Source organism: Sugiyamaella lignohabitans, chromosome C (genome assembly GCF_001640025.1).
Source record: "Sugiyamaella lignohabitans strain CBS 10342 chromosome C, complete sequence".
Lineage (NCBI taxonomy): Eukaryota > Fungi > Ascomycota > Dipodascomycetes > Dipodascales > Trichomonascaceae > Sugiyamaella > Sugiyamaella lignohabitans.
In genome coordinates, this window is record NC_031671.1 from 1,230,324 (window position 1) to 1,249,888 (window position 19,565).

The following is a 19,565-nucleotide window of genomic DNA, read 5'->3' on the forward strand; positions in this document are numbered from 1 at the left end:
CTGTCAAAATATCAGATCATTTCAGCCAGTCAGCGGGAATTGGGGAGAGGCCATTGGACGAGCAATCAGGGTCCTAAGGACTCGACCCGGACTTTGTTGTACTATTTTTGATCCAGGCTGTATTAGCAGCTCTGTTTCGATTTGAATGAGATCTCCTGCTAATGATAAGGTCATTCGATCATGGAAATATATCTCACTTCGAGTAAAGAGAGGAGCAGCAGAGTCTGGGGAAGGGACGGAAGAAGATGGAGAGATATGACATTGTAGCTACAAAATAGACCCTCGAAGACGGTAGAAATTGTAGTACGACTACAGAAACTAACCATTGTGGCTGCTTCTACGAAAGTGGCTGATCCAGGTGTTTCATTATGGTTAATGCCCAAAAAAGGGTCTCCTTTGTACGATGCGCTGAAAGCGACAATTGACAGTCTGAAGACGCTGTTTGACGACGGGGTCATATTTCTTCCACATCTCACAATCACCTCGGATATCCACTGTCACAACCAGGCTCAAGTCGATAGCATTCTCGACACGGCATTGGCTGCGTCGAAAGCAGTCCCCCAGATCCCGGTGATCGTAGATGGACTGGTCTATGGCAGTCTATATTTCAAAAAAGTGTTCTTATCAGTGGTACCAGCACCAGAACTGGTGTCTCTGGCCAGGATATGCCGCGAGGAGTTTGTCACTGCTCCAATGATTGCATCTTCAGAAAAAAACTACTCAGCCCTTTCGCAAGAAGAACGGGATTCTCTAAGTAAACAAGCGGCTCAAATTGCCAACGACTGGGCCCGAGACGAATACAAACCACACGTCAGTCTCGCGTACTCGAACATGTACCCCGTGGATGAGGCTCTTCAGGGAACGATAGACATGCGACTCACCGACACCTTCGGCGAGCATTACGCTACCCGCGGCATTGGCTGGACCGGCGGCCGGCTCGCTCTCGTTCGCTGCGAGGGCAATGTCGAGGACTGGGTGGTTCTAGGGCACCGCGATATCTGATCTTGGGGAGGGGGGTCGGTGCCTCCGGCGGCTGGGGCTCCGCCCCAGACCCCGCTGTGCTCGCTTCGCGAGCGGTGTGGGCTCGCCGCGGGCTATTTGCTTCTTTTTCTAGGGTGTGGCTTTTAATTTATTGTGATGAATTAGACTTATCGGCGGGGTTGGGCCGGTACGTCGCCCGGGAGTGGCCAGTGGCGAAATTCGGCTCCTCCACGGTCCTAGCAATCTCCTGCGAAGCAGGAGCCACGGGGTCTGGGGCGGAGCCCCAGCCGCCGGAGGCAAGGGCCCCAAACTGTAGAAATAGGTCCAAGAGAAGAGAAGGTTGCGGGGTAGACACCTGGGCTGTATAGGACATGCGAAGTTTTTGTTCATAATTACTCCCGGTAGCTTAGCTGGTTTAAAGCGCAAGACTGTAATAGTTCAAGTTATCTTGAGATCGGGCGTTCGACTCGCCCCCGGGAGATTTTTTTGAGCTTTATTTTATTTTTTGTTTTGGTTTTTTAGAGGGGCTGTGAGGTTAGTTGGGCTACAAGGGCAGTGCTGATTTCGTGTTGAATTATTTAGTTTTGGGTTGAAGTTTACCTGGTTTGTGTGCAGTTTGGGCGTATTTCGTCGGTTGTTGAGTGATGCAGCCTGCTTGCAGGGCCGGTTGCAGATTTGCAGGGGTGGATTGAGCGAGTGAGGGCGTGACAGAATGGGTTTCATTGCCTTGGTTCGTGTGAATGTCGAGTTTTTTCTGCTGAATTTGTCAATGCTGGTGGCTGAAGCACTGTTATAAGATCCAATCAGGACCCATATCCGTTGCTGAGGCTGGAAAGAGGCTAATTTAGCCACCCCCACGAACTACCCTGAACGTAGCATGTCTCGTTTAGTACGTGCTATCGCTGATAGATTGCGGAATCTCTCTGCAGTCTTTAATCTTGGCTACATCTCACTGGAAACGAGTACCCTAGCCCGCCGCCAATCTAATCAGCGGCCTCCGATAATCTGCATGCGATAGTCCAGTGGATTACTGTTTGTGGATATCGTTTAATAGATAATAAGAACATATGGTTTGCCATTTTTTAAAAAACTTATATTGAGAATCTTCAGCTTTTTTCTCTGAGTTTTTGCTTGTGGTATTATCAACAGACTCGTTTGTATTTCAATCCAAATATTTTGGCAGTGAACAAACTCAGGTCAAATCCATTGGTGTTTTAGATTGTCGGCAGATACTTCCGAAATATTAAATATTTTTTTCTTTTTACACTGACATAAGTTGAAGCCTGGGAATTACATTTGCATTTGAAATTCACGGTATTCGTATTTTCATTGAAAAAAGAATACTGATCCATTCGAGTACATTTTTTGAGCGTTGAGTAGTTTTCACATTCTAAATATCAACAGAACAGTCCAGCTGAGAAGCTCTTGATTATTTTTTGGCAGAGGGTTCGTAATCTTCCGTGTTGATCCGGACTAGTTAGTTTGCTCGACTGGGTTTCAGAGTGATACCTGGAATATAAAAGGACACAAAAAAAGAACATAAAAGGAAGATAAAAGGCATAGAAATTAACTGGATTTCGCTGAATATGACAAGACCAAACCCAGATTTAAAACCTCTGGAACGTGCCAGTGTGGTGTCTTTGGCAGATGGTCCTGATAATGTCTCATCTACAGATCCCAATTTAATATCAGCTAGATCCACGCCTCCTGCCTCACCACTACTGGGCCCATCTTCTGGTACACCTACGACACCAACACGATGGAAACGCAAATCTTCTCGTCAAAATATTGCTAAAGAAGAAGAGGAAGACGACTTAAACGAAGAACCGTCTTACTGGACTCTGCCCCGTCGAGATCAGATTTTTTTTCTTATCATTTGTCGTTTCACCGAACCATTGGCATATGCATCCATTTCTCCTTATATTTATTACATGATCAGGGACTTTGGTTATACTGATCCTTCAAAAATTTCCGCTCTTGTCACATTAGTCACAACCTCGTTCTCATTAGGCCAGGCTCTAACTGCTGTTTGGTGGGGTCGTTTCGCTGACAGATATGGCCGAAAACCTGCTCTGTTGTTGGGACTTATTGGTACTGCTATTTCGGTTATGGTTTTTGGTACCTCGACCAGTATTTTCTGGGCCATGCTAGGCCGTTGTATGTCTGGTCTGTTAAATGGTAACATTGGTGTTATGAGAACAATGGTGGCAGAGTTCGTGGGTAACAAGAAACAATATCAAACTAGAGCTTTCGCAATCCTGCCTATTACCATGAATGTCGGTACTGTTGTAGGACCCATGATTGGCGGTCTTTTGGCCGACCCAGCCAATAATTACCCTTGGTTGTTTGGAGACTCTGAATTTTTGAAAAAGTACCCTTATATCCTTCCAAACTTGTTCCCTATTCCATTCATAATTGCGGGTTTGATTTGCACTTTTCTTTTTATTGAAGAGACGTTAGACAGCCCTGGTGCTTTATTGCCAAAATCTCAAGATTACGGATTGAAGCTTGGGCTTCGACTCAAGGCTTGGACTAGAAGGTCCAGTGTTCAAACTGAGTCTCATGGTTATGAAGTTGTGCCAAACGAAACCTTAGAATCTGAGGACGAAGTCAGTTTATCTGATTTAGAGGAGGATGAGGAGTTCGATGAATCCATTGCCGAGAGCTCATCCAGCCCAGAATCCACTAGCAACCAATCCATTAACAAGAACAGACCAGAAAACACTACTGAAGGAGAGGCTCCCAAGGAAGAGCCAGTCGACCGAAGTTTAAAGGCTATTTTAACAAGACCCGTCAAGGTCACTCTCGTGGCATATATCATTCTGATGCTTCATGCCCCATCCTTTATGCAACTTTTACCTCTCTTTTTATCGACACCAAGAATGGACGATGGTGACCATCACACGAACCCATTCATCTTTAACGGTGGTCTCGGTTTGAAAACGTCTGAAATCGGTGTTGTAATTTCAATTCTTGGTGGAGTTGGAGTTGCTATTCAGCTTCTAATCTACCCCCGACTTGCCAACTATCTTGGTAACGCCAAACTTCACAAAACAGCGCTCCTTCTGTTTCCTCCATGTTATTTCCTTATTCCATACCTCTCGTTTGTTCCAGCAAGCCCCGAATATCTCAGCATGCTCTGCACAGTACCTCTGGCAGCTCTTGTCATTCTCGGCCGTACATTTGCTGTCCCACCTATGACCGTCCTAATCACCAATGCCTCGCCATCTCGTAAAGTTCTAGGTACAGTACACGGTGTTACTCACTCGGTTACTAGTATTGCACGATGCGTTGGACCCTTCGTACTCGGTAATTTGTACTCGCTGGGTGTCAAAGTGAACATGATTTCTCTTGCCTGGTGGACCATGGCCGCCATCGTCGTTGTAGAGAACTTTGTGGCAGCCAATCTCGAGGAATGGGGTCAAGACGAGCCGCTGGGAGCATAAATTGCATGCCGGATCCCGTAGCATCTCCTGCGAAGCAGGAGCAACGGGGTCTGGGGCGCAGCCCCAGCCGCCGGAGGCATGCTCACCCCGTCGTAGATTATTGTTTTGCATTTACATTTTGTTATAGACTTATGCATATTATATTATATATATTTTCATTACCCATCTCTACTAGTAGTCCATTATGATGCTTGGTTCACATGCTCCGTAACGAGAGCAGAGGTGAGTCTTTGCCAAAAACTTCTTTGAATTGGATATTTAGATCGGCTTTCTTGTTCCTCTCTTCAGGCAGTTTACCCAGTTCATGCAGTGCTCTCAAAATCTCTTCGTCGCCAAACTGGCCTTTCTGTCTATGGGGCATAGCAGGTTGCTGGTCGTATCCAATAATGGCAGTATCCACGAGAATATTGGCTGTAAGTCCCCATACAGATAACCAACCCACTTCACCAATTGCTTTATGACGACGAATCACCTTGAACCAATGCTGATTCCATGTCAATCCACCCCAGTCTACAGGCTTGCCGGTGTAGTATTTTGGGTTATCATACAGAAACTTGTTTACTGGGACAGAAAATACCTCCTGAACCTCTGTGCTATCAGAAAATGCGTGGGAGTCTATAATTCCAGGAAGATCTGTCTTATGGTTGAAAGACGAATAAAAGTCGTGAGGGAAAATTCTATTGTTGTAATGTTCCGAGCAAATGTCATCAATACTAGGAGCATTGATGGGCCGTAAATATGCTATAGACGGTTGAACAGCAAGAAGATTCCTCGACATATAAGCCGGCAGAGTCGTTAAATAGTCCATTGCGTACCCTTGAGACCGTAAGGCATCGTCATCGGACGTTAAACCTATCTCCTCATGGGTTTCTCTTCTCGCAACCTGGTACGTCGTTTCGTTGATATCATCGGCTTTACCACCTGGTAAAGCTGCCTGGCCAGAGAAAGTGGAAAGGCTACTAGCACGGATCGTGAGAATAGAACCTAAATCTCCACCACTGTTCCTGAAGAGAGTTACTAACACAGCTGCACGTCGGGTATACGGTAAGTCATCCCAAACCGACGATTTGATCTTGAACGACCTCAATCTTTTTAACGCATCGATAGCCGTCTGTTTCATGGTCGTCTCTAAAATGGTTTGTGGTATAACCGAATTATGACTTGCCGATTTGTAAATATTAATTTTTATTCGAGACTAAAGTATGCTTCCGATGCCGAGCACGAGGTTTAGGTCCGGCCCGATTGGTTATGCAGGTCACTTTAATTTCCCTGCATCTGTAGTATGCATTTATTATCTTATTCATTTTTAGTCAGGTAAGTACAGTTTATATCAGTTCTTTCAGAACAGTACTAATGGAATGAACGAGTTCAGCTCTGATGTAATCTTTGTGATCCAATATCTAAAGCTTCTATTCGAGCTCTCTTTCGTAGTTTCAAGAGCATTAGTGTAGTTTTCAATATTTTCATTAGATGCCTATTTTGGCAGTGTTAAGATATGTGATAGCATTAGCTCCCTTAATATTGAGGTTCTGTTTGTTGTGTTATTTGGTGGTGAGGAGTACACATTTTATTAGAGATAAAAAGAGATTAGGGACCAGATTTGGGACCAGACCTTCCATCGTGAGGATTCGAGTGCCATTGTTCAGAAAGAATAATCAAGCTATTTCGGCATGTTGATTTAATCATGGCCGGCCATAAACTTTCTAACTGATGGCAGATATTCCTAAAGAAACCGTGAGGTGCTGATAATAGTCCTGTTCATGAAGAAGAGCCTAACTAGAATGTATTTTGATTATAAATTCAACTGTTTGCATCTTTTAACAAGTGTTTTTCAATATCAACAGAATCCTGGTATCTTACATCTAAAATCCGTGGCGAAATAATATTATGTTCATTGATCTGCTGTCATAACTACATCGAGATAGAAAACTACTTATACCCCTGAGCTCAGCCAAACAAAGTTGCATGCATAACCGTACCTGCAGACCTATTGTCCAAAATCTATAACTTACCCAATACATCAAAAATGTTATAAGTCTTAATCCATCTTTAAGCAGAATCATCACGTTGTGGATTAGAAAGAGCAAAGATTATATAAGATTTCCTAGAATGTAGCAGAAACAAACTCTGCAACTTTTGACTAGAAATACCTCTATCAGCTCTATTTCGATTTCTTTATTATCATTAGAGCTCTTCAGCTTATTTCTGTCAAAAAAAATTTATAATAAGAACAATTCTACCAAATAACGAAGCACTTGCGACGAGTTTATCTGTTACTTCTGATGATCAGCCCAGACATGTTCGGGATTACCCGGCGATCACCAAATGTCAAAAATCCGGAACGCTCCACTCTGCATGTATTTTCATGTCCCAAGTTAAGACAAGACCATTGAAGAGCTAATGACTAGATATAGGGCACTGAGTTTAGTCAAAGGGGTTTCCCGGAGCACCCATGCTCAATTGACCTCTCCAAAGTTTGGCTATAAAAGATACTCTACTAATGTATCAACAGGTACCCCTACGCCTACAAAAGATTCGCTGCACGAAGCGCTACAGAATTTAAAAACGGTATTTCCGAATCGAAACGAACTGTATTCTCGCATAGATTTAGTGACTTCTTCAAGTCCAGTACCGAAAATTGGCGTGATACCTTTCAAATCCGCTCGTGATGATATCAAATCATTGACAGAGTCACTACTGGCAGACCCATTAGCATCAAATCAGGATTGGTTCCAGGCATTTAGAAATAGATTATTGAGCAAAGATGTTCTTATCAAGTGGGCACCTGCTTTTGAGTACGTTGGAAATAACAACTCTCTAATTGAGTACCCAGTTCCATTTCGAACTGCTGATGACAGTACTAGACAGAACACACAGATATTAGAAGTGAATTCGGTTTCCGACTCCATGGAACATCTGAAGGATTGTCATTTGCATATTTTCGTTACCACCAGTGTGAAAGACGTACTGGCAATGTCGCCATTACCCAAGACTGATTACCCATCTATTTTGGTTGTAGATGATGCCAGAGCTGTTCGGTTGGATCAAGATCAAGAGCCTGCTGGCGCCGCAATATCACAGACAAAGTTTCCTTCGACTGTTTGGGTTTCGTCAAAGATTGCTTTAGAAGCAGTCGACAAGTTGATTGAAAGCCCTTCAAATTCATCTATATATTTAACGAAATGGAAGGAGAGTCGCATTGCTACCGTGGAGGACATTGTATTCTCTAGCCTACCAGTTCTTAACGGCCACCTAGTGGACTCAGTCATAGCAACCTGTCAGTCGATTGTGGAACCTAGTTTAAAGTCACATGCTGAGCAACAAGCAGAGAAAGGAATCAGTGAGACTGTTCAAATGCGAGAGCAATGGGCTCAACAAGCACACCGTGAGCTTCAAGGTACACTTTCTCAATCTCTAGAAACCATGCAAAGCTCGATTCTGGCATGGTGGAAGCTATACTACAAAGTTGATGATATTTATGACACAGCATTAACAGTTATTTATCGTCAATTCCTCCCGATCTCCAAGGAAAGACTTGAATACTGTCTGGGAAGAATTGACCAACAGGCTATTGAGATATATGGAACAGCGCCATCTACCTCACCTCCAACAGAGATTTTCGATGCCCAAAATGCACTTGCTGCGACCGAAGCTGTCACATTACATGATACGGGATTGAAGCTATTGACAACAACCATTTTCGGTATTCAGCTCCCATTAACGATAATCCCACTTCTGGGTGTATACTTCTATGACTATTCAATGTACGCCATGGCATCCATAATTGGATTGGGAGTTGTAGTAGGGTTCCGATACCTCCAAAAGGGATGGCTAAAGGCTACTGATCAGTTCAATCTGGCAGTAAAAGAAAAAGCACGCCTGGTTCTAGCGTCGTCAGAAAGATTGATTTGGTCGTCATACGAAAGCAAGGTTCTTGAGCAGCAGAAGCTGGCTTCTCACCGCCAGCAGCTCATAGAAAATGTTCGAAGAGCTAAGGGTAATTATAATTAAGCATTCATCTCTCACAGATTCGCATGAGCATTTTACTTAATAAATATACTAATCTGTTATTCGAACCCCATATCGACGAGATGGTGACCAGGCGGAGAAGCTTACGAAGTGAGAGCAATACTGGTCTGGGCGGAGCCCAGCCGCCGGAGGCGTACCTGAGAACATGAAAGTTAGTTATATACATAATGCATTATTTTCTCGAGGGCAAACGGATGGAGTACTCGTCACCGCTCTGGGTGAGATAACGGACCCATGGTAAACTAGGATACTTGAGGTTGGGTTCGGTGACTTTTAGGTAGCGCACTTGAAGACCCGAAACAGCCAGGTATGGAATGTCAAACTTGATTTGTACAGGCTGGTTTGTCTTAAAACTTGTTACACCGCCAGATGTACCAGTCGCTTCGCTATCCAGTACAGACGACAGCTGTAATTCGGCATTCATACTGACCTCACGACCACCCGCAAAGTTTTTTAGTTTCCATACAATTCCGTTGAGCTCGGGGGCATAAACGACAGTGCCAAAGCTAGTTTTGAATCGAGGCGAGTCGGCATCAGGAGGTACCGGGATAATAACTTCGACGTTTTCTGCCGCTGACCGTTTACGGTACTGTGATTTGAGCTTCACAGATACTAGGACTCTACTTCGCGATCTAATATCGATCTTGGTTTCGGCCAAAAATAAAGGCTTCGCTTTAAACTCCTTGACTCTATAGCTCATGAGCTCAAATTTACCGTCGGGTGGAACAAACGAAATAGTTCTGTCTTTCTCAAACTGTTCTAACTCAACACATTGATGGAACTGAACGTCTTCCATGCTCACGTATTTACCACGGGCTCTTTTACTGGCTGCTAAATTAGGAGCTACAGTACCAGAACTAGCCTCGGCACCCAAATCGGCACTTGCCGCAATGCTATCTCGACGAGCCTGAGAATCTTTTCTCACGGCATCGTTCAAACCGAGTTTCAATATAGGCATGCCTGATAAATAAGCATTAACATTGATCTTGCCGACAATCTCACTTCTGATAATGCTTCCATCGGAGTTGAGCAGAACATTCAATGACTCATTAACATCGAGAAATAGTTCGTTCTTTTTATAATAAATATTTTCAGGACGCCAGGAAACTGCATTGGTAACGATATCTGGAGCACTGGGGTTCTGTAATTCATGACTTTCCTGAGTAATATACTCCTGCAGGATTTTAGCATCTGTCAGCTGAGGATGGCCAAAGTCCATCATTTCATCCAGTAGTTCGTAGATAATGACAAAATTGTCTCTAATAGACTCTTCCTCGACTTCCTTGAAATACTCTTTAAGAACTGATACAATATTATGCAAAAACAACAAGATCACACCGGCATCGGAGTTTTTCTTGCTCAGAGCCAACAAGTAGATATTATTGACCGAAATATACATATAATTGATACCTTCGTAAGTGATACAAGGACCTTGGATTCGTAGTGACGAGCTAGGTCCTGCACTACCACCCAAACCGGTATTAGCACCGGATAATGATGAACTGGCACCCCCGGCAAGACCACCCGACATGAGCGAGGAAGATTGGCCATTACCCCAATATGCTGGATCCTCTGCCTGGATCAGTAGACCAGGAAAGTTGTCTACAGTTGACATGGGAATATCTCCACGATAGTTTCTCCATAACAGAGGTTGACCCTTGCTATCCAGAAAGAAAATAGCTGATGCCACCATTCTGATTCTGAGTAGTTATGTGAGATGGGTTCTCTAATGCTTCTAGGTCTTTTTGCCCGTCGGTTGTCTCTACTTTCTTTTCTTCTTATCAACTCTCAACGATAAAATCAAACACACTTTATCGCCCTTTCAGATCAAAGCTCTCGCAATTTGCTTGATCTTTATCACCCCGGCTGCCAGGTGTCACTGTAAGAACAATTCAGGAGATAATAAACAGATGATCATCCAGACAGCCGATACGCGCGCTGCTGTTCTCTTCAGTATTTCCAAAAGATATGGGCAAGGGCGTTCAGACCCACCGGTCTGATGAAACCAGATAACGCCAATGAATTTAACTTTATAAAAAAATTGGCACCAATTCTATGAGCAAGAGTTCGAGAATTACAGTTTTAGTGGCATTGGAAAGTATAAACATATAAATTACGTAGATTTGGTGTTGGACTTTGTACCAGCAAACGAATCAAAGCGTGAAGCCATGGCAACGTCCGTTTCTGTGAGAGCATTCACGTCATCCGTGTGTAACGTGAGAACCACTTTATTATAAAGATTTTCTATACGTGGGTGGTGGCCTTTAAGGTGTGAGTGCATAGCCACCTCCGTCAAGAATGCCTTGAAAATAGTTAGTATTCAGTCTGATATGGTTTGTAACGTTGCTGGGAGACTTGCAGTGAGTCCGGTCTCAATTGATGTTGCCGGTCTGTAGTACTACATTCTAGAATATAAAAATATCACATGTCACCAACTTCACTTTACTAATGGTAGCCCAGTGAATGATCCAATTTGACATACCCATGCCCCTCTGAACCCTGCAAACTTATAAGTCTTAGAAATACGCTTACGGTCGTCGGAGAGAGCCCAACCCGCGTTTTGTAAAGGTAAGAAGCTTTTCTCTAGTTCCGAGCCTTCGAGTACGGCGTACGTTCTTTTTGCACACAGTACCCTGGCCGTGCTGAACCCACGTCGAAACATTGTGTTTGAGTAAAGAACTGTTATCTGTCTGATCTCGATTTGTATTGCCAGTTCTAAATATCGCGATAAGGGCAAGGTTTTCAGGAGAGAGGAGGATAAAAGCTGAACCGAATGGGTATAACTCTTTCCGATCATGATTAATCCTTTAGCCAAACACGCCAGACTATAATAGAGAACTACTATAGCAAGTGTGTTTACCGTTTGCGAATATCTGGTACTGAATCTTGCTGGAGCTGTGAACATATTAGTATCAAATAGAGCAATGATCGACCGAGGAGACAGTTTTAATGCAGGGTCTGACGATTAATTTATTAATAGGTGAGATATAAATATCGTACGTCTGATGGATGTTTTTTACATAACTTCGTATTAAAAGTTGCAGTGGAAATTGGCTAGCAGCCCCCTAGCGGGCCCAAACAAAGACTAACCTGCTCTGTACTAAGCCCCCACCGGCCTAAGTTGATTTTCAGACCGGAAAATCTCCCGGAGCCACCAGAGCGTTTAAAGTTGGAGCTCTACCTCCGGCGGCTGGGGCTCCGCCCCAGACCCCGTGGCTCCTCTCGCTGCGCTCGAGTCGTTGTATGGGGAGAAGACCAGTTTAAGTTTGTTTTCTGTGCTAAGAAGTTCTGAACTTCCAAAAGACAAATCTCGTGAAGCTCAGAGCAGGTCTATTACCGCAGTTGAGTTCTCTCGCTTTCACATAAGCACCCGATTCTCGTCTCTCTGTCTTCCCCAAAATGTAATATCGCTTCCTTGCTTGTTACTGTCTTTAATCCACCTGCCTACTTTACCTGAGTTTGTCTGTTCCTAATAATATCGCCTAAGTATCCTACTTGCTCCATAAATTACTCCACTAGCTATCAAATCTATCAGGGCCTTGGCGCCTATGCTACAGTCTCAATGTTTCTATTATCCTGTAACCTATGAGTCTTAACACTGAAAAAGGTTCATAGACAATAGGGTGCGTACCACCTCGAAGGTCTTACTTTCTCTCTCAAAATCATATATAAAGAAATCCTCAAGCTGATCAATGCCTTCCAGAATAATACGTATAATAAAAATAAAAATATTAATATTAGGTACAAGAGACAATACAGGAGACAATAATAGTAAAGTAGTAGGTTGTCAAGCTCAATCAATCAAGTGTGCGGTTACCACTAGCCAGTCTAGCTTCTGTTCGTAATTAAATGTCTGCCAGCTCCGTGAGAGGCGAGGAAACTTTCCGTCAATACCAGGAATCCCGTTAGAACAGAATCAACTAGCCATTGATTTGATTTGTCGAGCTCTGAATAGTAGAACTGGATCCCAGAGTCCATGTCATAGTAAGGAGGAGGTACTATTAAAAAAAAAATGGCCAGGTGGGTAACTAGAGAAGAACCACCTAAGGCGCCAAGTCTTTGAATGCTCATCGTCCGTCCATGGAAATTGTGAGCCTTAAAATCCAAGTCCAAAATGTCGCTAAGGAAGCGCCTCTTTGGAAGGATTCAAGAATGTCCAGGAGTAGACTGGCAAGGAGCCAGCTCTACCGTAGTCGAACGGTCTAAATCGTCGTCTGCTCGCGGTGTGCGAGGCGACTGATGAAGTGAACAACAAGGGACGATGAGCAAATTGTCAGACTTAGGACCTGTGAGCCAATGAATGATAGCAGATATCAGTCGGGACTCGGGATGCCGCCGACAGTAGATCGCTAATCCGAAAGGAAATCATGATGATAACCAATCCAATAGTACCAGATGTGAAACCATGACAAGAAAGCCTCTGAAGATCACTCTGGAATTCATACTGTCGACTATCAAACATAAAGATAGTCACCATGAACTAATAGTCATAGCTAATACTGGTCCCTCGAGGAGGAGGAGAGAGCAACAGACAAGGCAATAAAAGCCTCGAGTCATGCTAGACCGACCAGATAACCGCACATCATGAAAGAAGAACTTAACAGCGAGTAGACACTGATCTTCCAGGCCCGGGGACCACAGCAGATTGTACGAAATTGAGGAATCTCGCTCCATACTTCGAAGGGTGAACAACGTCGATAGCAGATCTGCCAAATATCAGTCCTTTGACAGTGGTTTCCGCTCTCTTGCGCCAACTAAAGGGGCAGAGGGTATCAATCATACCAATAACAGGTTGTTGTTCACAAGTACGAGTGTCACTCTGAAGTCCTACCAATAATGAATAATCCATGATGTTGTGTCGTTTCAAAAAATTGACATCCTCTGAAACTTGAACCAATAACATTTCTCGGTCCTCTCGACTCATGGAGATAGTCTCGCGTTTGTCAGTCCAGTCAAGATCCTTGAACACTACACGACCACGATTGTCTTTTCTAGGTCCAGCACGTCGGTCATGGCTCGATCCCTTGAGGTCGTAGATCAATTGAGTCTCCTTCTGAAGCAAATTCTTCATAATGATAAAGTGAGTCTTCTTTCCATCAGCAACAAGGGTGTAGTTTCCAAGATAGAAAGGAAGCTGAGTATTGGGGTGGGCCTTAATATGATTGTAGTAGTCGGCCAAAAATTCCGCATTAGCAATGACGTTATGCTCTTTGCGTTTGATGGTCTTTATAATGTACTTTCCATCAGGAGTAAACAAGAAATCGGATCCAGATTTACCAGGAGATTTAGTCTTGGTCAAGTCAGACTGCAAAACAAACGAGTTCAAAAACTGATGGTAATCAATTCCACAAAGGGTGCGGATGTTCTGATAGACCATAGGCGAATGGGCCTTAATAATGGCACCTCCATCAAGTCTGTATTTCTTGTTCTCCATAGTGAGGGTCTCCTGGCTACTAAGCGAAGTATCATAGGTAGCTGCTTGAACTCCATTAAACATAAGAGTGGATTTTGTAATAGGGGCAGCGTGACCTGTAAGAGAAGTCAGCTTTGCCTTGGCTCTTGTCAACAACAATGGTGTCTTGGACTTGTCGACTTTTTCAACCTGAATGACCAAATCGTCAGAGGAAGTGTGAGAAATGGACTTAGATAGTGCCAATGGAGCTGTCTTGGGAAGCTCCGACTCTGGGTCAGCTTGAAGGCCACCAGAAACAATTAATTGTGGCAAATCCTTGAACAAATTTGCAACGGCAATAATCTCAGTAACAAGGCTGTCAATAGAACAACTACCCTCGATGATAGGGGCAGGAGCATCAGAAGTAGTGCCAAGGGTTTGTTCATCCACCTTGGCAGGAGTGATTTCCTCAGATTCAGCCAAATCGCTGACAGTGGTCTCCAAAGGCGACTCAACCAATGTTACATCGCCATGAGACTCAATAGAAGCGTCACTCTCATCAACTTCAATAGGGCAATCAGATAATGCCCAGGAGGCAGCAGGGGCAGTCCAGGTAGCCTCAGTGTCTTCCTCGGACCAGGTAGATTCAATTTGGCGGGTGGTAAAGGCAGTCTCGTCCCCAGCCTCAAAAGACCACTCAGAACAATTGTCATCATCATTGTCAACGGGAGCAGAGTAGGTGTCGCTCGACTGTTCACAATAAGGTTTTTCAGAAACAATATCGATGGGTTTCCAGATAGTGGGTTCATTGAGGGTCTCATCAGATCCAACCGAGACACCAGAGTCGTCGGAGGAACAAGCAAGGATCAAAACCTTGTGATAAGCAAAAGCAGAACGTCTGGCAGGACGACGGTTCTCTTGTTGTGCACAGGCACCGTACTTGGGCACAGAGATTCCACGGTTGATGTCACTCAAAACAGGACGACGAATGACCTTGCGGTCAGGGCCCTGAGCAAATGGAGTATCACCTAACTTTGTTAGCAGGCGTTGAACCAATTGAGCAGCAACCACTTCATACTACTTACCTCCATTAGATAGATGATAATCACCGTTGGTAAAGATTGAGGTACCCATTTTATCAATTAAAAATGGGCAACAGTAAGACAGTAGTAGAAAAATAGTGTTGAAAGCGCTGGTTAAAAATTCACAGAACAAAACTTGAGTGTAAAAACAGCTGTAGGTTTATTCTGAGGAGAAAAAAGAAGAAGAGAAGAGAAAAAGAGCATTGCAGCAAAGGATTTCCTTTCATATATATACACGGGGCTCTAAAGATTATGTTGATGTCTGCACCGACCACATAATCTTGGTTCACGGACTCGGTCAGGCTGCATTATGCGGCCTGCAGCGCGAGTGCACCTACGCCAGTTGGGACACTGGCTGGGGCACTCTCTCGGAAGCCACTCTCTCGTAACCTGGCTGTATCTACTACGAACATCTGAACACTGGAACAGTTGAAATACCCACTGTAAGATTATTATTTAGAGTTGAATACCCTTATTTGTATCTTGATACAACAGCCGATAGTTGATCTCGATCGTGCAACTTTACTCCGTACGGAAATGTCAGGGGTAATCTCATCGCCGCCCAGCAAAACAGACCCATATGCAAGATAACGGGCGGGCTGCACCGGGGCATGCAGGCTGGACTGGGGGCCGAAGGGGGTGGTCGGGCCTGCCTCCGGCGGCTGGGGCTCTGCCCCAGACCCCGTAGCTCGCTTCGCTCGTTACGTCGGGTGGCCAGCTACGAATTTTGGCAGAGCTGTTGGTAGGACTGCAGCTCGTAGCACCCAGATTGTCTTGTCAGGGGAAAGGTACTTCGCTGAACTCAAAGGTTTTGCGTCAAAACTTATATTATTTAAGAGTTTAAAACCCCTAGGAAGTGATTATACTTCATAGCAGTTTGGATCAACTTATCATCTTATTTGGGCATGAGAAATTGAGTGAATAGCAAGAAAAGCGACTACATTGCCAAAAACATGACACACTCCAGCTACCAACAAACCATACCCACGTCAAGCCCTTGAATTCAGACTACGAGGTTCACAACCGAACAACTCGAGCGAAGCGAGAGGAGCCATGGGGTCTGGGGCAAAGCCCCAGCCGCCGGAGGCTTTCTGACCCCGAGAATTCTACCCCTCCTAGCCCCTGTCACAGCATCTGTCGGTCGACTGACCCGCCATAATACAGAGAAGTGTAATATAGACGAGTGGAAGGTAGTTTGGGGATGTTGGATGGGGGTTGAGGCACGCAGTTTGCACCCATTGGATCTGTAAGCAAGTATCAAGAGCTGCTTAAAATTAACCAGTATTTTGGTATTCAGTGAATAAAATGTAGGTTAACGTATCAGTTGAGTCAATGACTCTAGAAAGCGTGGTTTGGGAATAGACTCAATATATCTCGGGCAATTCAAGGATGGTCTGAGAGGCCGGTGCATATATCCAACGATCTTCTCCCAGTCGCTCTTCTCGAGCCATTGTGGTGAATATTTGGGGAACACTTTGGAGAATATTTGGGTAATTTTTGCGAAAGAACAAGCTTTTTGGTTTCTGTTATTTCAGCAGCACTTTCGTATTAACAGAGTATAGCAAGGAGGTTTTTTATTCATATATCTATTGTATGCTCATTTCGCCTGAGGAAAAAAGCTCCTACATTGTGCTATATTGTCCTACAGTGTCATACATTTTCTATGCTAGTATCGCTAAGAGACAATAAACCCACAAAAAGAGGCTCACGGATCCCCCATAGCTCGCGAAGCGAGCACAACCAGGTCCGGGCGGAGCCCGGCCGCCGGAGGCAGTTGTCACTAACTCCCTCCAATAACGTCCCGCCGACACCCGCCAGACGCCGGTCTGCACGATGGCGCCGACTTCGCAGAGGTGATATAGCGGGCCGCGATCAAGCAGAATGGAGTCATTCTTCTTGACAAATGTTATTTGAAAGTTTGAATGGAGATTATATACTCTATCAGGCTGACACATTCATCTTTGCACCCAATACCCCATTATTAGTTCCGGCAGCGGCAATAATGGGATCCCATATCACACCATGATAGAGCGCCGATATCGGCGTGTACCCCACAACCAGTGAGTAATGGGCGATTTCGGTGACTATAGACGCCGTGCCATTGGATGGAGGTGCATGCGATACCGGCGAGTCATAGTGTCGATCCCGTATCGGCATGAGCTTGTTTAAGTCATAGGCCCAGTTACTTTTGTTCTAAACCTAGATCTGGTGAGGATATATATATAATAGGAAGTCCGGTCGATAAGTGACTATTTGCAAACTGAAAAATTGGTACTTTGTAAACTGAAAAGTTACAGGTTTTGATCAATTAACCCATTCCACACATACAAATATGCCATCACTTAGTCAGAACCCACAGACTCTGTATGATAAGGTCTTTCAAGACCATGTTGTGAGCAAAGAAGGTGAAGATACCTATCTTATTTATATTGATAGACACCTTGTTCACGAAGTAACGTCTCCACAAGCTTTCGAGGGCCTGAAAAATGCTGGTAGAAAGGTGCGTCGAACCGACTGCACCTTAGCTACTGTGGATCACAACATTCCTACCTCATCTCGTAAAACTTACAAATCCATTGATACTTTTATCAAGGAAGACGATTCCAGATTACAATGTTCTACTCTTGAGCAGAATGTCAAGGACTTTGGTGTTCGCTACTTTGGTTTAGAAGATTCTCGTCAAGGTATTGTGCATGTTGTTGGTCCTGAACAGGGCTTCACTCTTCCTGGTACCACTGTCGTTTGTGGTGACAGTCACACATCTACTCATGGTGCCTTTGGTGCTCTTGCCTTTGGTATTGGTACTTCCGAAGTCGAGCATGTCTTGGCCACTCAAACTCTTTTACAAACAAAATCCAAGAACATGCTTATTAATGTTGTTGGCAAGTTAAACCCTGGCATCACTTCAAAGGATCTTGTTCTGCATATTATTGGTAAAATCGGTACTGCCGGTGGTACTGGAGCTGTTATCGAATTTGCTGGTGAAGCTATTCGTGACCTCTCTATGGAGGCTCGTATGTCCATGTGTAATATGGCCATTGAAGCTGGTGCTCGTGCTGGTATGATTGCTCCAGATGAGACTACTTATAAGTACATCAAGGGTCGTCCTCTTGCTCCTTCTGGTGCTGAATGGGAAAAGGCTCTTGCTTACTGGAAGACCCTTCACACTGATGAGGGTGCTAAATTCGATATCGAGGTTGAGATCAAGGGTTCTGAAATCATCCCAACTGTCACTTGGGGTACCTCTCCTCAAGATGCTCTTCCTATTTCTGGTTCTGTTCCAGATCCTACTAAGGAAACTGATCCTATTAGACGTTCTGGTATGGAGAGAGCTCTTGAATACATGGGATTAACTGCCAACACTCCTCTTCAAGACATCAAAATTGACAAGGTATTTATTGGTTCTTGTACCAACTCTCGTATCGAGGATTTAAGACTGGCTGCTTCTGTTGTCAAGGGACGCAAGAAGGCTGAGAATGTTATTCGTGCTATGGTTGTTCCTGGTTCTGGTCTTGTTAAGAAGCAAGCTGAAAGAGAGGGTCTTGATAAGATTTTCGAGGCTGCTGGTTTTGAATGGAGAGAAGCTGGTTGTTCCATGTGTCTTGGTATGAACCCTGATATTCTTTCTCCCAAGGAGAGATGTGCCTCTACTTCCAACAGAAACTTCGAGGGTCGTCAAGGTGCTCAAGGAAGAACTCACTTGATGTCTCCTTCTATGGCTGCTGCTGCCGGAATTGACGGTCACCTTACGGATGTCCGCAAATACCTTTCTACTGGTGCTGAGTCTCCTACTATTGGTGTCGAGTCTCCTACCAAGAAGGCTCGTGTCGAAGAGCAACAGGCTCCTGATGAGCTCGAGGTCACTGAAGATGCTCCTGCTCAATCTGCTGCTCACGGTGATCTCGAGGACACTCCTATTGCTACTCCCAAGGCTGCTACTGGTATCCCAGTATTCCAAGTTGAAGAGGGTGTGGCTGCTCCTATAGCCAAGGCTAATGTTGATACCGATGCTATTATCCCCAAGCAATTCTTAAAGACCATCAAACGTACTGGTCTTTCTGTCGGTCTTTTCTACGAACTTCGATTCAAACCCCAGGCAGACGGAACTCTTGAGAAGACTGATTTTGCTCTTAACGTCGCTCCTTGGGACAAGGCCAAGATTCTTGTTGTATCTGGTCCTAACTTTGGCTGTGGTTCGTCTCGTGAGCATGCTCCTTGGGCTCTTGGTGATTTCGGTATCAGAGCTGTTATCGCCCCCTCTTTCGGAGATATTTTCTACAACAACTCTCTCAAGAACGGTCTCCTGCCGATCCGTATCCCTGCTGAGGTAATCATTGAGAAGCTTCTTCCCATCAGTGAAAAGGGTGGTTCTCTCAAGATTGATCTTCCAAACCAAACCATCTCTAACGGTGAGGGTGAGATCCTTGTCGAGCATTTTGACATTGACCCCTTCCGCAAGGACTGTCTCGTCAAGGGTCTTGATGATATCGGAATTACTCTCCAAAAAGAGGAGAAGATCCAAAAGTATGAGTTAATCCGCAAGGACAAGTTCAGCTTCCTTGAGGCTGGTGGTGCTCAAGTCGTCAAGCCAGTGCGTGCTGGCGGCTCAAAGCTTAGTAATGACTGGTAAATGAT

General features: G+C 44.5%; 7 protein-coding genes and 1 non-coding gene across 8 annotated transcripts; 5 read left to right on the forward strand and 3 right to left on the reverse strand.

The window, feature by feature from the left end:
• Nucleotides 1–375: 375 nt before the first annotated feature.
• CPD1 (Cpd1p) lies at nt 376–1,002 on the forward strand (the record flags this gene model as incomplete). The annotated part of the gene is made up of 1 exon (XM_018881134.1): nt 376–1,002. The coding sequence occupies one exon, from the start codon at nt 376–378 to the stop codon at nt 1,000–1,002; it is 627 nt and encodes a 208-aa protein (XP_018733754.1).
• A 374-nt stretch (nt 1,003–1,376) lies between these two features.
• On the forward strand, nt 1,377–1,462 carry AWJ20_4081 (the record flags this gene model as incomplete). The annotated part of the gene is made up of 1 exon: nt 1,377–1,462. It is a non-coding gene; the product is annotated as a tRNA-Tyr (tRNA).
• A 1,105-nt stretch (nt 1,463–2,567) lies between these two features.
• AWJ20_4082 (uncharacterized protein) lies at nt 2,568–4,427 on the forward strand (the record flags this gene model as incomplete). Its single annotated transcript, XM_018881135.1, has 1 exon — nt 2,568–4,427. The coding sequence occupies one exon, from the start codon at nt 2,568–2,570 to the stop codon at nt 4,425–4,427; it is 1,860 nt and encodes a 619-aa protein (XP_018733755.1).
• A 196-nt stretch (nt 4,428–4,623) lies between these two features.
• PCD1 (Pcd1p) lies at nt 4,624–5,547 on the reverse strand (the record flags this gene model as incomplete). Its single annotated transcript, XM_018881136.1, has 1 exon — nt 4,624–5,547. The coding sequence occupies one exon, from the start codon at nt 5,545–5,547 to the stop codon at nt 4,624–4,626; it is 924 nt and encodes a 307-aa protein (XP_018733756.1).
• A 1,280-nt stretch (nt 5,548–6,827) lies between these two features.
• On the forward strand, nt 6,828–8,438 carry AWJ20_4084 (uncharacterized protein; the record flags this gene model as incomplete). The annotated part of the gene is made up of 1 exon (XM_018881137.1): nt 6,828–8,438. One exon carries the CDS (start codon nt 6,828–6,830, stop codon nt 8,436–8,438), a length of 1,611 nt encoding a protein of 536 aa, XP_018733757.1.
• Nucleotides 8,439–8,628: 190 nt separating this feature from the next.
• APM1 (Apm1p) lies at nt 8,629–10,149 on the reverse strand (the record flags this gene model as incomplete). The annotated part of the gene is made up of 1 exon (XM_018881138.1): nt 8,629–10,149. One exon carries the CDS (start codon nt 10,147–10,149, stop codon nt 8,629–8,631), a length of 1,521 nt encoding a protein of 506 aa, XP_018733758.1.
• Nucleotides 10,150–13,053: 2,904 nt separating this feature from the next.
• MSS4 (1-phosphatidylinositol-4-phosphate 5-kinase) lies at nt 13,054–14,982 on the reverse strand (the record flags this gene model as incomplete). The annotated part of the gene is made up of 2 exons (XM_018881139.1): nt 13,054–14,876; nt 14,958–14,982. The coding sequence occupies 2 exons, from the start codon at nt 14,980–14,982 to the stop codon at nt 13,054–13,056; spliced, it is 1,848 nt and encodes a 615-aa protein (XP_018733759.1).
• Nucleotides 14,983–17,262: 2,280 nt separating this feature from the next.
• On the forward strand, nt 17,263–19,560 carry LEU1 (3-isopropylmalate dehydratase LEU1; the record flags this gene model as incomplete). The annotated part of the gene is made up of 1 exon (XM_018881140.1): nt 17,263–19,560. The coding sequence occupies one exon, from the start codon at nt 17,263–17,265 to the stop codon at nt 19,558–19,560; it is 2,298 nt and encodes a 765-aa protein (XP_018733760.1).
• Nucleotides 19,561–19,565: the final 5 nt, after the last annotated feature.